The sequence below is a fragment of the Lampetra fluviatilis genome, chromosome 4, assembly GCF_964198595.1.
Source record: "Lampetra fluviatilis chromosome 4, kcLamFluv1.1, whole genome shotgun sequence".
NCBI lineage: Eukaryota > Metazoa > Chordata > Hyperoartia > Petromyzontiformes > Petromyzontidae > Lampetra > Lampetra fluviatilis.
In genome coordinates this window covers 6327369-6340985 of record NC_136278.1, presented here as the reverse complement: position 1 = coordinate 6340985, position 13617 = coordinate 6327369, and the positions used below count along the sequence as shown (strand labels likewise).

Below are 13617 nucleotides of genomic sequence, written 5' to 3'. Positions count from 1 at the left end.
CATGTACACCCACCATGCAACGCCGTTGACAACTAAAAACGTCGGCTATGCCATAAAGAAGCATTCTCCTGTCAAAACCACCCAAGTTCCCTTGCTGAGTGACGCAATGTAAATGCAGCTCACTTTCTGAAAGCAACGTCTCTGATAATGAGCATTGCATAATATGGGGCAAAACCCAAATATATATTTACGGGATTTAAGGGCAACAAACAAAACCAGCATTACCCTGATACTTAATGAGTGTGTCAAACGCAGGCAATGACCAAATCACAAATAATTCATTATATCGCCTCTACGTTCATGCATTCACTTGGTAGTATTGAGTAGGAATATTCAAAGAAGGTAGGAAGGCATATCGGTTTTGTTGTTGTTGTTGTTGTTTTTGAAAGTCCGCTCAGGATGTAGGCAGCGGTGGCGGCGGCATCGACGGCGCCTATCTGGCACATTTCACGCAGTCTCTTAGTCTCTGGCGCGGGATGCTGATGCGGCCGTAGAGTGCAAAGATGCGGTCCTGCGTGAGCTTGAACCCCATGGAGATGATGGCCATGCCGATGATGATGTAAATGGACGTAAGCATGAAGAAGTTGGGATGCTTTGGCACGATGTCGCCTAGGCCGATGGTGGTCATTGTCACGAAGACGAAGTAGAACGCGTCCAGGTAGCTCCATTCCTCCCAGCAGGGCAGGAGGAAGGTCCCGAACATCAGGTAGACGAAGACGATCAGGAAAATGAGCGTGAAGGGAACGTCCAAGTCCTTGACTTCTCTGTCGGCTTCCGGGACATCAGCGCCCTCGGAGACGCTGACCGTGGACGGCAACTCCCTGCCGCCCTCCACGTCGCTGCCGGGGGATTTGAGGGGCATGTCCACCGCATCATCCTCGCCCTCATGCCGGTGGCTGTCGTCGATTTTGGTGCGCGACCGCTGGAGATCGTTGCCCTCCGGCCCATCGCCGGGTGGGCGCTGCCGGCCGCACCGCGCCCCCGGCACGAGGCGGTGGCGGAAGGACGTGTAGATGGTGGTGAGCGTGCGCGCCAGCAGGTCTCCCACGTCGGCCAGCACCAGCAGCATGATGGGGATGCCGAAGGTGGCGTACACCATGCACATAATCTTGCCGCCGTCCGTGGAAGGCGCGATGTGCCCGTAGCCTGCCGGCGTTCAAAGAGGGGGTCCGGTGTTAATTGGCCATGGTGGAACGAACGTCGGTTCTGAGTGAAAAGCATTCGCAGTGATTTTACATTTCACGAGCAGGGGCAGATCTGGGAGGGGGAGGTCAACGTGACGGCCGTTAAGTGCTCGCAACTGCAGAGGCCAGCGAAAAAATAAAGGAGGGTTTTTGGTTTACAATTATCATTTCAATATTACTGCTGCTGGGACGATGTCTATGAGTAAGAAGAGGGGGGTGGGGAGTGGGAGATACGGAGGATGCATGGGGGGGAGGTGGTCATTTATCCTCTGGTGGCCGGGCGGCAAATGTTCCTAAATCTGACCCCTGCGTTACGGCTGCGCACATCAATCCCACAGATTAATTGATGCTGATAATTAACGTTGAGGCTTGCTATTGTGATTTAATTTAGGGGAGTCGAGAGTAGGACCTGACTCCACATCTTGAGCACGCAATTCTCATTTGTGAACTGCATGGAAAAATCGAGTGGTTGCAACGAGTGGTGGGAACATTTCCAAAAAAGGACATTATGTAACAGTGCATCCAGAAATGAGACAGGTATGCATGTATATTTCTTAGGGCAATGTCCACTGTCATCAGTCCCATGTTCCACCAAAATCAATACAGTATTTTAAAGCGCCTGCACACATTCAGCAAGTAATTTGTGAAGTTGGGCAGTACAACCTGTACTCGAACACTTATTTCGTGTCTAATCCCATTTGACAGTGCTTTGTATTTTGGGCACAAAGTATTTACCAAGGTCTGTTACTTGATTAGATTTCAGCTGGATTTGGGCACACAAGGATTTATTGTTTAGTAACACAATTATGGCAGTAACTTCCACTTTAATTGCTTTTAAACATTGCTTAATTGGCTGTGATGCGAACAGCTTAGCTTTGCATTCTGAATTTGAGATTCTACTGAAATTAAGGAATAAGGGGCACTTCTCGAAAAGTATTTTTTTAGCAACTTAACAAAATTCTTCAATGTCACGACAAAGTATTAAGATGAAATGCAAAAACATATTCATATATTACGTAATAGCCCACAGAACAAGTAGACAGACAAATATATATGTATTTAGGCAATGCATACTATTGTCTGTCCCACATACCACCAGCATCAATATTCCAAAGTTGAAACATGCAATTAAATGCGCAAGCATATTCAGTTATTTGATTAGCAATGCCTGTTTTTGGTGTTAATCTATCTGTTCAGAACACTGAGTGTTATTCCTTCGTATGCATGCATTTTCTCCAACTGCTATAATTTTCTCCTGCATGAAGCCAAACAATTCATTAACGGAATTTGCCAAACATTCCGTTGCAGAGTCCTTCTGAATGAAAAAAACAACAACACCCTTTACACTTGCAATTGGTAGAATTGTACCTTCAGAAGCAAAACTACGATGCTGCAAGATAAATTAAATCTACTCTGTAGGTTTTTGCAGTCATGCTGTGCAGCTCGTGTTTGTTTGGAGCGAAACAACAGACTTCACAATGACCAACAGCTGATGGCAACCAACAAACAACAAAAAACAAACATTTGGAGAACTGTATTTTGTTACAATCTCACTCAAGAGTTGCCTCCTTGAGCCCGAGCCATGAGCACCCACTGGTCGTGCCGTACCTATGGTCGTGAAGATTGTGCAGCAGAAAAAGAGCGATCCCAGGAAATTCCACTTGATGGGCTTTTGCATGGTCAGATTGTAGAACTCTGCCAGGACGATGCTCAAGTAGTCGTGGTACTTGGTGCCATTCTCCATATCGCCTGCAAATGAATAATAATAATCAGAAACATTGACGCCATTTGAATTGCAGCATCTTACACAAGAAGCCACAAGCACCAGGCACCATTGCTTGATGATTGATTTTCATGATTTACCATCCTTTGTAAATCCAATGATGGATTAATTCCTCCCTACCCCATGTTGATAATTGGAGTTGTTTGACCAAACTTCACCACGATGGTCCACGCGGGTCGGTGAAGGTGGATTCAGATATCACCTGCGACTGATGTTAACAGTGTGCTAACCACTGTGCCACTTGTCAATCCTATGGCGAAAAATAAAGTTTCACGGAATAAAATAATTGCATCAAGTCTAAGTAATAGATGGTGTTTTAACATCTTAACACCTGTTTTGTTGCCAGAAAAAATGAGGGAAAACCCTATTATCCTAAGTAATATGTCTAATATCGCATCAAGTCACTTATTATTTTATATTTCATGCTAATAATGCTTGCAATCAACTGCACGTAAAAGAACTGTTTTTTTCATATGATATGTAACCGTTCAAGCCACTAGAGGCCGCTACATTGACAAGGTTAAAAACGAATCCTCGATTTGAATGACGACTACAATTCACACTCATTTACTGAATCACAAAGGGCCCTTTTTCATTTTCTGCACTTTCACTGTCAGTGGCAGCTTGTGATCCCAGTGTAAGGGGCTAGCAGTGGCTTAAAAGTCATCACTTTCTCTACCAGAGGGGTACATGTAATCCACGCGACTTGCCATTAGCACTGGTGCATCGTAACAATGCTGAGTGGCACCCTCTCCTGTGCAGTTGGTTTGGGCTGGCCTGACTATGCTGATTGAGACACGAGGTCGTTGAGACTGGTCAAGAGTTTGCTTGTATTGAACCGACGCTGCTGGGATTATGCCCAACCTTGTATTTTTTATGTGTGCATTGCACACTTTCAGTTGCGCTTCTGCGGCCGTCTGGAACTCTCTTTCTTCCTATATTAGGAACCCACTGGAGCTATTTCTTTATTTAGTTTCTCATGTGCACGGTGAGTTTTATTCTGGTTCTCCACTCGACTCCCACATGCCAAAACATCGCAGTGTGGGACCACGCTGAAGGAAAGTCGTGAGCCTCGTTCAGGCTTTCCTGGCTACATAGTGGGCATCATTGGTGGTCAATAATAACAACAGAGTGGTAGCCAAGCAATGGAATGCTTCCAATACAATATGCACCGAGCATATGGAGCGATACAATCAGCTCATGAACAGCTGCTGGATGGATTGTTGCATCGCAAGATCATGAGAGATGGTGGTGGCTTGGGAAAGCCGTCCTCCAGCAGTGGATTAATCGTGGCTGATGCTGATGTTGGTTCGTGACATTACAATGATTAGTCAAGCCACCTGCAGCTGTAACTTGAAACTGGGAAAGGTGAGGTGGTGTGTGTGTTTCTTCCTCCAACTGGGGTCATGAGACACCACCAGCCACTCATTATTGTGCATTTACATGAACATAATAATCAAGAAGCGTGACAATTGAAATAAAATAGCGAGTTGTGGCTATGATCACATTTTATGCATAAACTGTCTTCATGCACCAACTGGTGGAACATTCATTCTGTATATATCCTTGCATTACGAAAAAACAATTGTAACATCAAACCAGTAAAATAAAGCTCGTGCCATTCGAAAGATAAAGCTAAGCATGGACATAATTTGCCATCTATATTGAAATCATACATAATATATCATCACCAGCTGTTCTCCATCCACCGTTTCACGAAGGCTGCCCTGGGCCCTGTAATTCACGGGAATTGTTCGATCACGCTTCACCGTCCCGGTCGGTGTGGGCTGGTGAAGGTAGTATACGAGCACCCGTGAACAGGTCAGATATCACTCGACACTGACATTCATCCTCTCCCGGAAACTTGGGTTACTGGGTTCATAGCGTCTTGCGCGAAAGCCACCACTGCTCCCCCGATACTGCTGACACAGCAACACTGACGATTGTTGTTCTTGATACTTGCCTGCAAATCGCTATGTGTTTCTTGTGACTGTATTCTCATCATTATTTTTTTTAATGCTAATTAAATAGACGCGAAAGCAATAATTTTGCAATTCGTCTTACCAACTATGCATAGATAATCATAAAAAAAGTATTAAATTGTAACTCTCCTGCTACATTGAGCACTGAGAGCATTCTAAATCTAGCTGACTGTCGTGACTTCGGATGCTAACACACAAGACAGTCTTAATTCACTTCTGCCCAGCGTTGGCAGTGCTGCCACCGTGACGGTGTCAAATGTGGCATCGCAGATGAGAGCCGAGGACAAATATTATAGGCAGTGACAGCATTCACGTGTCGCTCAGGAAAGCTGCGTTAGCGTTGTGCACACGTGACATAAAATAAAAATAAGCATTGTATTGCAAAGCAGAAAAAGGGTGCAAGGATGTGTAAATGCAGTAGCTGTTGACACAACATAATTGTGGGGAGGTAAACAAACACAAAATAACAACTCTCGGCATAGGCAATTATGCAGAAAGTGCATTACTTAAATCTGCACTCTGCTCCCGCACATTCACCACTGAGTCTTTACCAAAATTCCACATGCTTGGCTGATTAATTAGGTAGTCAATTTAGACTGCAGAATACAGAGTGCATATTTATAGCATTTGGGTGCAGCTGTGGCACAGTGGTTAGCACACTGTGATATGAACACGGCGACCCGAGTTTGTTTCCCGGGCACTGCCAACAACCCTAATTTCTTCTCACATGCCAAAGACCCATGAACGGAATTAGTTAAACACCCTAATACAAGACCCTCCTGAACAAGTGGGACTTTCCTGTGCAATAATAAATAAAATAAAACTAAGTGGCACTTTTCACTGGGAAACAAAGCCCCCACGTATTGGTACATTCCATTCTCTTATAAACGCCGCGTGTTTTCATAACGCGAATTGGATATAACGTGATTGAGTGAATAGAACTACATCGCGCGAGCTGGAATATGCGGTTTTATGGCTGCATCAGCGTAGCATCACACAAGGCAGCGGGATGCTGTTGGATGCTTCGAGATGCTACCCACGTGCCTCAGTGTTTTTTCAGACTGCATACGCATCTCACGTGCTATCGCGGACTGTGCTTTACCCCCTATATCATATTTTTTATACCGCGATTTCTTTCATACGAGGGTGTGCTATGAGTGCAACCACCACGTTACGGGTGAAAAGCCTGTATGGCGATAATTATGACCGTCACACGGTACAGTGGCTGCCCGTGGTGGTATTAACACGACCCACGCAATGACCCCACGCATGACCCCACGCAATGACCCCACGCAATGACCCCACGCAATGACCCCACGCAATGACCCCACGCATGCCCCCACGCAATGATCCCACGCATGACCCCAGGCATGACCCCACGCAATGACCCCACGCAATGACCCCACGCAATGACCCCATGCATGACCCCAGGCAATGACCCCACGCAATGACCCCACGCATGACCCCACGTGAGCGCGCAGACATCTGCACGGTGGGCCCTGGCACCGACCTGCCTGCGAGAGGCGGACGGTGTGGTTGACGATCTGGCTGACCAGCTTCTTCAGCTTGGTGTCCTCGCCCTTGTCCTTGTCGCCCTCGATCAAGGTGAAGGTGACGGCGCCCAGGAAGGCGTAGATCATGAGCAGGCCGGCCAGCAGCACGTGCGTGGAAAGGGCGGGCAGCACTTTCCGCAGACGCTCCACGTACGCAGCACAGCCCGCCTGCCTCTGCATGGCGCTCATGACCCTCCGCAAAGAGCCGCAAAGAGCCGCAAAGAGCCGCCTTGCTTTTGCAGGCCTACGTGACGAGAAGGCGCGATCAATCAGGAGGCGTTAGTCCATTGTTTATTGTGCATATGTATCCGCGTTCACTGTGAGTGTGCGTGAGGACGAATTAATTTTTGTTGTCTTCCTGTACCCCAATTGTGTTCAAATTTTGATGTCGGCATCTCGTCTTGAGACGGAGCTCTAGTAGAGCAGTGCATCACCATGTGGGTACGAGAAGGGCCCCTGAAAGAATAACTCATCAAAAGCCAGGATCACAACAGTGGTCTGACCTCTGAGTCATCAGGTCACCTCGAAATATATATTTCTGCTATTAGAACAGATGACAATACAATTTTAGTTCTATTTTTGGGGTGGACAATGCTTTACATGGAATTAATTTATAAAATCCTCTTGTAATTACATACGCAGAAGCGCACATGGATTTTTACTCATTACAATTCATTACGGATATTAGCAACACTTTAGTGCACATTTGGTGGTCTGAGCTAGATTTCTAATAATTTTACATGTTGTCTGCAACATATATTATCTACATCTACAATGTAGGTATATATATATACACAACTTTCACTCGTCCATAAAGGAAATAAGTCCCTGATATAAAACTGGTATTCTGTGGAATTATTGTGTAGACTGATGTACCGTGGGTATTAGTTAACATGTTCCTCTCCGGTCCATGTCAGTGCTATCTAACCGTTGTAATGCTGTTGTGGTATATTTATGAAAGCCACCTAATCTGTATACAGATCATTTGGCGATGGTGCGTTGTCACATCCTTCAATAACACTGTGGCCCCACGAGGGAAAAATACATAACAGGCGTCATGTCGGGGCAATGGTCTTGCACGTGCTATAAAGAAGGGTCATTGCGTGACGTGTCACCTATGCAATAGTTTTTTTTTAGGGCAATGTAACTAACAAACATGTCGAACTTTGTATATATTATTACTTAGATATATATACACGAACAGTCCTTCCTTGGTCTTTTCAAGTATTTCCGAAATAACATTTTTTTTTTGCTCGTGTGGTTAGCGAACCCCACACAAGTTAGGTGTTAATACATCTGCGTTTCCAGCTGCCGGTGTTACTTGAATGGAGCATGATTTGAGGGTGTTTCCCTCGATCTTGTTTACTACTTGGTGTCTGCATTGTTATGGGTTTTTCTTGCCGCTGTAACTTCTTTTTTTTTCACCAAGGTCATTCTTGTAAAACAGTTTAAGGCTGAATATGTCTTCCCATGTCGTCGAATCAAAACAATCAACAATGAATGTCCTCTGGACATGTCCCTCCCTCGCTCCAGCCAACCAGCCAGCAACCCATTTTTTTTCTAATATAGTATGATTAGATTAGTCAAAGAATATTGGAAAACAGAAAAGCAGGTGAATGGATGCAGTGTTAAAATATCTATAAGAACATGCTTGGGGCCTGTCTTCCTTTTGTATGGCATTTGTAAATTAACTGGCAAAAAAAACACATTAAAAACTGCGTGTTGAGTCTGTCGATTCGTTCGATGGCATCCGGAGCTGCTTCATACCTCCTGTGGGTCAATCGTGTGATGAATCGATTGGACTTCACCACGTTCACAATCGGGTAGAAGGGTTGAATGAAGAATTGAGACGGAATCAGCAATGCTGGTTAAAGGAAGAAGAATCACGGCAAAATAATTAGTTGAGCTTCATTGTTGTTAATGAGCTGATAGAATGCACAGATTATGATGATAATTGAATAGTCAAATGACATGAGTTTAGTTTGTTTCACAGGGTGAGAAATCAAGAGACCCACATACAAAGAAGTAACCTGGGTCAGCAACATGACAAAGCACAACAATTATAAATACATGTCAGCACTTATGCGAACAGAAATCAAACAAAAAAACAACCGCGTCACATGTGAACTACATACGTATTACTGTACTTATGGATGTGTCTTACAGTACTGGCGGCATTGTGTTCCAACTTTTTCAACGATTATCTATGGAACACAATTTGTCCACGGTACAGTGCTGTAATCACAGGCAGGTTGGAGATTAAGGTGTCATACATATTTAGTGTTGGCTTATGACCCACGGCATGTAAACATTGTCACAATTCATGGGACCTCCCATGCCAGTATCAAAATAAAAGAAGAGGTTTTACCCTTTCTGGCAATAAAACAGTTGTGTTAAGATGTTAAAACACCAAACTCAAACCTTTTGCAAGGAATCACATCTGCATTAACCACATGCAGACACGATTCTTTGCGCATTCGCCGCAAGCATATGTGGTTAATGCAGACATGATTCCTTGCAAAAGGTTTCAGTTTGGTGTTTTAACATCTTAACGCAACTATTTGATTGCCAGAAAGGGTAAAGCATATTCTCATATTGTCACAATTACCAAACCAAAAATAATCCACTTACTGTGAACGGTGCTGTGGCGTAGCTCTGTAGCCCAAAGGCGGTCACAATTTCACAAGGGCCCACAGGCTGTGTGGCCCCAGGTGCCCGGGCCACGCAGAGCCAAAAGCCCCTTTTCATTCCTCAGGACCAGAGCCCATGCTACCCACACTAATGTCACTGAAGCAATGGCCTACTATTTATTGTCCATTTTGCTCAACTACCCCGCCCCCCAACCTGTGCTAGACAAAGTGGAAAGCGTGGTGCAGGATCGAGACTGACCTTCGTCTGGATTTCAAGGCTGTTGCTGCCCGTATTACTGGTGATGAACGCCAGACCCAAGCCCTCAGATAACCTTCAACTGGCTTTGTGTGCAAGATACATTATAGTCCTGGTATGTTACTGCCAGCATGACATGATAACTGCGTGAGCACCGACAGTGCTTCTGGAAATGAAAGGGGAACGATGCTCGTCTCGTCACAGCCCATTCATTACAATGTCAGGCGCAAAATATTAAACTTCGTAATTGCTGCCAGATCCAATGCCCTTGGCACTTAAAAAGAATACCAACGGCAAGCAATTATGAGATGGTTAAAGAAAATCCAATCGGTTAGGTTAACCTTCTCGGAGATGATACGAGTGTATGGAGTCCCCAAGAGAACGCACTGCAATGTAAACCCTTCTTAACGCGGAATTACTTCGAGACCGCAATTTCATTTGTTTCCAAATCATGTGGCGAGCGATCCCAAGCCTCTCCGGTGTGAAACCTCGTGGACAATGATGCAAAAGCTTCGGGTTTAAAGCAAGGATATGAGCGTCGTGAAAGACGTCAACTGCTCCAATTTGAACATTCACACATTGCAAATTACCGCGTTTCCATGTGTGGGCATGCAATTTCAACATGTGAAGGACTTAGCGAAGAATCATAAACTTGTTTGGTGGCACTGGTTTTGAAATTATGTTAGATACTGTATACGTTTTTCTGAAAAAGAAAAAAAGCCTCCGTACATTTGTACAAAATATACTTTTCACACGAATCCGTTCTATAATACAGTTGTACTGTCTTTACTGCACAATGATCGAAACTTAATCTCTTAAGGGTGCATCGCAGACGGAGATTAATTATTGCTTTTAAAAAGAAATAGACAATTATAAGTGATAGAAACATTTAAGTTCCATGTGTTTTTCCATGTATGCCAATTTTAATATAAAGTGGACAAGCTCCTGGCTCACAAAGCCATATCGCCATCTCACATTATCACGCCGCTGTTACGGTAAAGCGCACGTGGGCAACCATGCAAAAGGCAAACATGGTGAGGCGCATGCTTGAAATAACACCGAGGGGGCAGTAAAGGGAACACGTGAGTTGGAGGACATGCGTTAGATGGAGGTATCAAATTAATCGTTCAGAAAAGGGAGTGGGGCTTGGTGTAGGACGATGCACAATGCACGTTTGATATACGTGGTGTATTAAGTGCACCCTCACACGCACGCACGTGCATTATACATGAGATGCATGGCGACGTCTTGGGGATGCCTTCATCCAGCAGTGCATAGAGCAAGGCGCAAGTAGATAGCGATGAACAAATGCCAGTTTTGGAAAGGCGGTGTTACCACAAATATCCCCCGCGTAGCCTTAACAGACTATACGGGCAAGTGCTGTTCGCGAGGATCTACGAAGGCCGGCACGGCACACGAGGGGTTGGGTGGCCAGCACCACGCCCGGTCACCTTTGGCGATGTTTTACACACAGCACAAGATACTCATTTGATGCTGAGTCGACCTAGGGGAGGCCCATGACCGGTTTAGATAATCGTCACTGGTGTCAACCGTGAGCGGGAATCGAACTCGCGTCGCCAGGTACTTAGCGCAGCGCTTTAACTGCTACACTACCGCTCCCCTGTACACACACAGACACACACGTGTAGTCTACATATGAGCTGATCGTGTAAATCACGCGAGCGCGTGCAGGTGGACACATGTTTACATGCATGGCGACACACGCGGTACACGCGGACGTTTGCGCTCCGTTGCACACGTGTAGCTAGCTAACCCCCCGTCCAAAGCACAAAATGCAAGGGAGTTGCCACTATTCCAAACACCCACGCCGCACACGCAATTACAGAACCTCGACTCTGATTGATTTAGATTATTACCATTGCCCTTGCATCGTAGTATAGACGTTTACAAACAGACGCGAAATATAAAATACATATACGGTTCATACCTTGATCCAACATCTACGCTATACCTTCTTTGCACTGTTACACACACAAGGCATTTTTTTTAAACGCACACATAAATGCATTCTATATTTCATACAAATTACGCATTTTTTTGCACATCGCTACAAAATGTAACTGGCAGCGTTGTGCGTTCGCGTAGCAATATTAACACACGCGCTATCATTATCAATTATATACACACTGCATACACTGCTATTTGTGCATACTGGACCTTACCTTGGTCAGTTGTGTCCAAAACACAGTGCTGGAATACAATGCACCGCTCCTGTGTGTGCGCGTCTGCTCAGCACCACGGCGCTTGCGTTGATGTGAGCTGGCCTGATCTGAAATTATATATTAGAGGCAGGCAACTGTAGCAGTAGTAGTGGTGGTGGTGGTGGGTGGAATGGATGTATGGATGATAATGTATAATAAGGCTGTACCTTCTGTTTCAACAATAACAACAACAAAAACGAGGTTAGGCTGTGCTTGTGTGTGTGTGTGTGCTTTGAAGGCTGGGCTTGCTGCCTGCAAATGGTCCTCTTTGTTTTTGCTGGCTATGCCACTTCACGTGTGCGCAATAATTCTTTGAAATAAATAAATTATTACCACCTGGATCTGTCCCGTGACCTCCTCCTGCCAGCGGAGCCTTCGACACTTCACGTGTCCCTCAAGGTACACCTAGCCTGACACAGGCGCCGTGGTGATGTCACCGCGACTTTGTATCGGCGTTATTGTCTTGGACGCCCCCCCCCGCCACTAATCCTCGGCGCAATGTGAACATCCAAAGGCAAACATTGAGGCTCTGTGGCTGAACCAGTTGGTGTTGATGCGCGCATCTTATGCAAAGTGTGCACTGTGACAACACTGCAGGCCGTTGTTTGTTCTTGTTTGAGAGGAGAAGGGACAGGGAGCTGTTAAGGGGATAAAGAGACACAAAATGATACCCAAGCCCCATGGTGACTCATTGAAGTTGTTTATTTATGGGGAATGGCACGATTTGACCATGAACAATTTCTAGACTCACTCATTACACCGCTTTCTTTCTCAAGCCACTCCCGTCATCAGCAGTAGTCATTTTCCATCTACTCGTGCTGCAAGGGCTGTTAAAAGCTGCATACATAGACATATACACAGATACAAACACATACAATACCCATGTATATGTATTATCACGAGTCATGGTCTATCCGCTGCAAGATTAAGGCCTCGGGACACTCATTTTCATTTGCTCGTGGTCCTGCAATGCCACAAACTCAGTCCTGCACGCGAGCTGATCTCATATTGCTCCATCTCCCGGTTAATGTCCTTTCAAGAGTGATCCCCTCCTCGACCGTCATTCCGTAAATCCGTAAATCACTCGTCTGCTCACCCCATTATTATATTCACTCAGTGAAGACTAGTTAATTTACGGATTTTTTTTGCAGATTTGGAATGCTTGGTTGTATTTATACGGGTTTTTTTTCGTATGCTCGAGATCCAGTGTTCCGAGACAATCCACGCATTCGCTGTGACAACTCCACACGCACATCGCCTGTCATGAGCCTACTTGCTGTACTGCCTCCTAAAGGCAACTCTTTGCTCTGCACGTGTCTACTTCGTGGCGTCATCTCTGCGTGAACCACCAACCCTACCTCCAAAGAGCTGGGTCACAGGCTTGCGCTATAATTCATAGACGCGGGAGCATAGAAGTATAGTACAACAAATGACTTTGCAGTATGGTCGCCGACGCAAGCATTATTAAACAGGCTCAAAGTCCCGCTTAGCTTCTGAGATATAACATTGCGGGCAAAGGCAGAGCCAGGATTTTCAGGTCTGGGGGCAACCCCTCCAGCAATGAGAAATGATAGGAGTTGTTCGAACCGTGTGTGATCGGCGTCGCGCTCGCTGAAGGTAAATGCCTTCTTAGAAGTCGTGTACTGTATACGCAACTGCGCACAATTCTGAGTCACTTATAACTGCTTTGCCGTTACTTATTGCCAATTATGGACTCAGACTATTGTCATATCATCTCATTGAGTCCCTGGCTCGTAATAATATGCTAGACAGTGGCAGTGGGGGTCGCAAAATGCCGATTTATTACTAATAAAACCCAATGATCCGATCGAAATTAGGGATTTCGATCGGATCATGGGGGGGGGGGGGGCACGTGCCACCCCACCCCCCACTGGCTCCGCCAGTAATTGCGGGTGATTTGGTCATACAGCTGATTACTTAAAAACGATGGAAAAAATCTGTCTTGTGTCTCACCCGTGAGGCTGGTAGCTTCTCGTGCCTTATGTG

The 13617-nt window shown here is 45.5% G+C and overlaps 1 protein-coding gene across 1 annotated transcript; it reads right to left on the bottom strand.

The window, feature by feature from the left end:
• Positions 1–355: 355 nt before the first annotated feature.
• Positions 356–12292, bottom strand: LOC144931379 (potassium channel subfamily K member 18-like). Its single transcript, XM_078855185.1, has 4 exons — positions 12282–12292; positions 6460–6746; positions 2793–2933; positions 356–1146 (listed from the first exon to the last, which is right to left on the bottom strand). Exons 1-4 carry the CDS (start codon positions 12290–12292, stop codon positions 434–436), a joined length of 1152 nt encoding a protein of 383 aa, XP_078711311.1. The 3' UTR covers positions 356–433.
• Positions 12293–13617: the final 1325 nt, after the last annotated feature.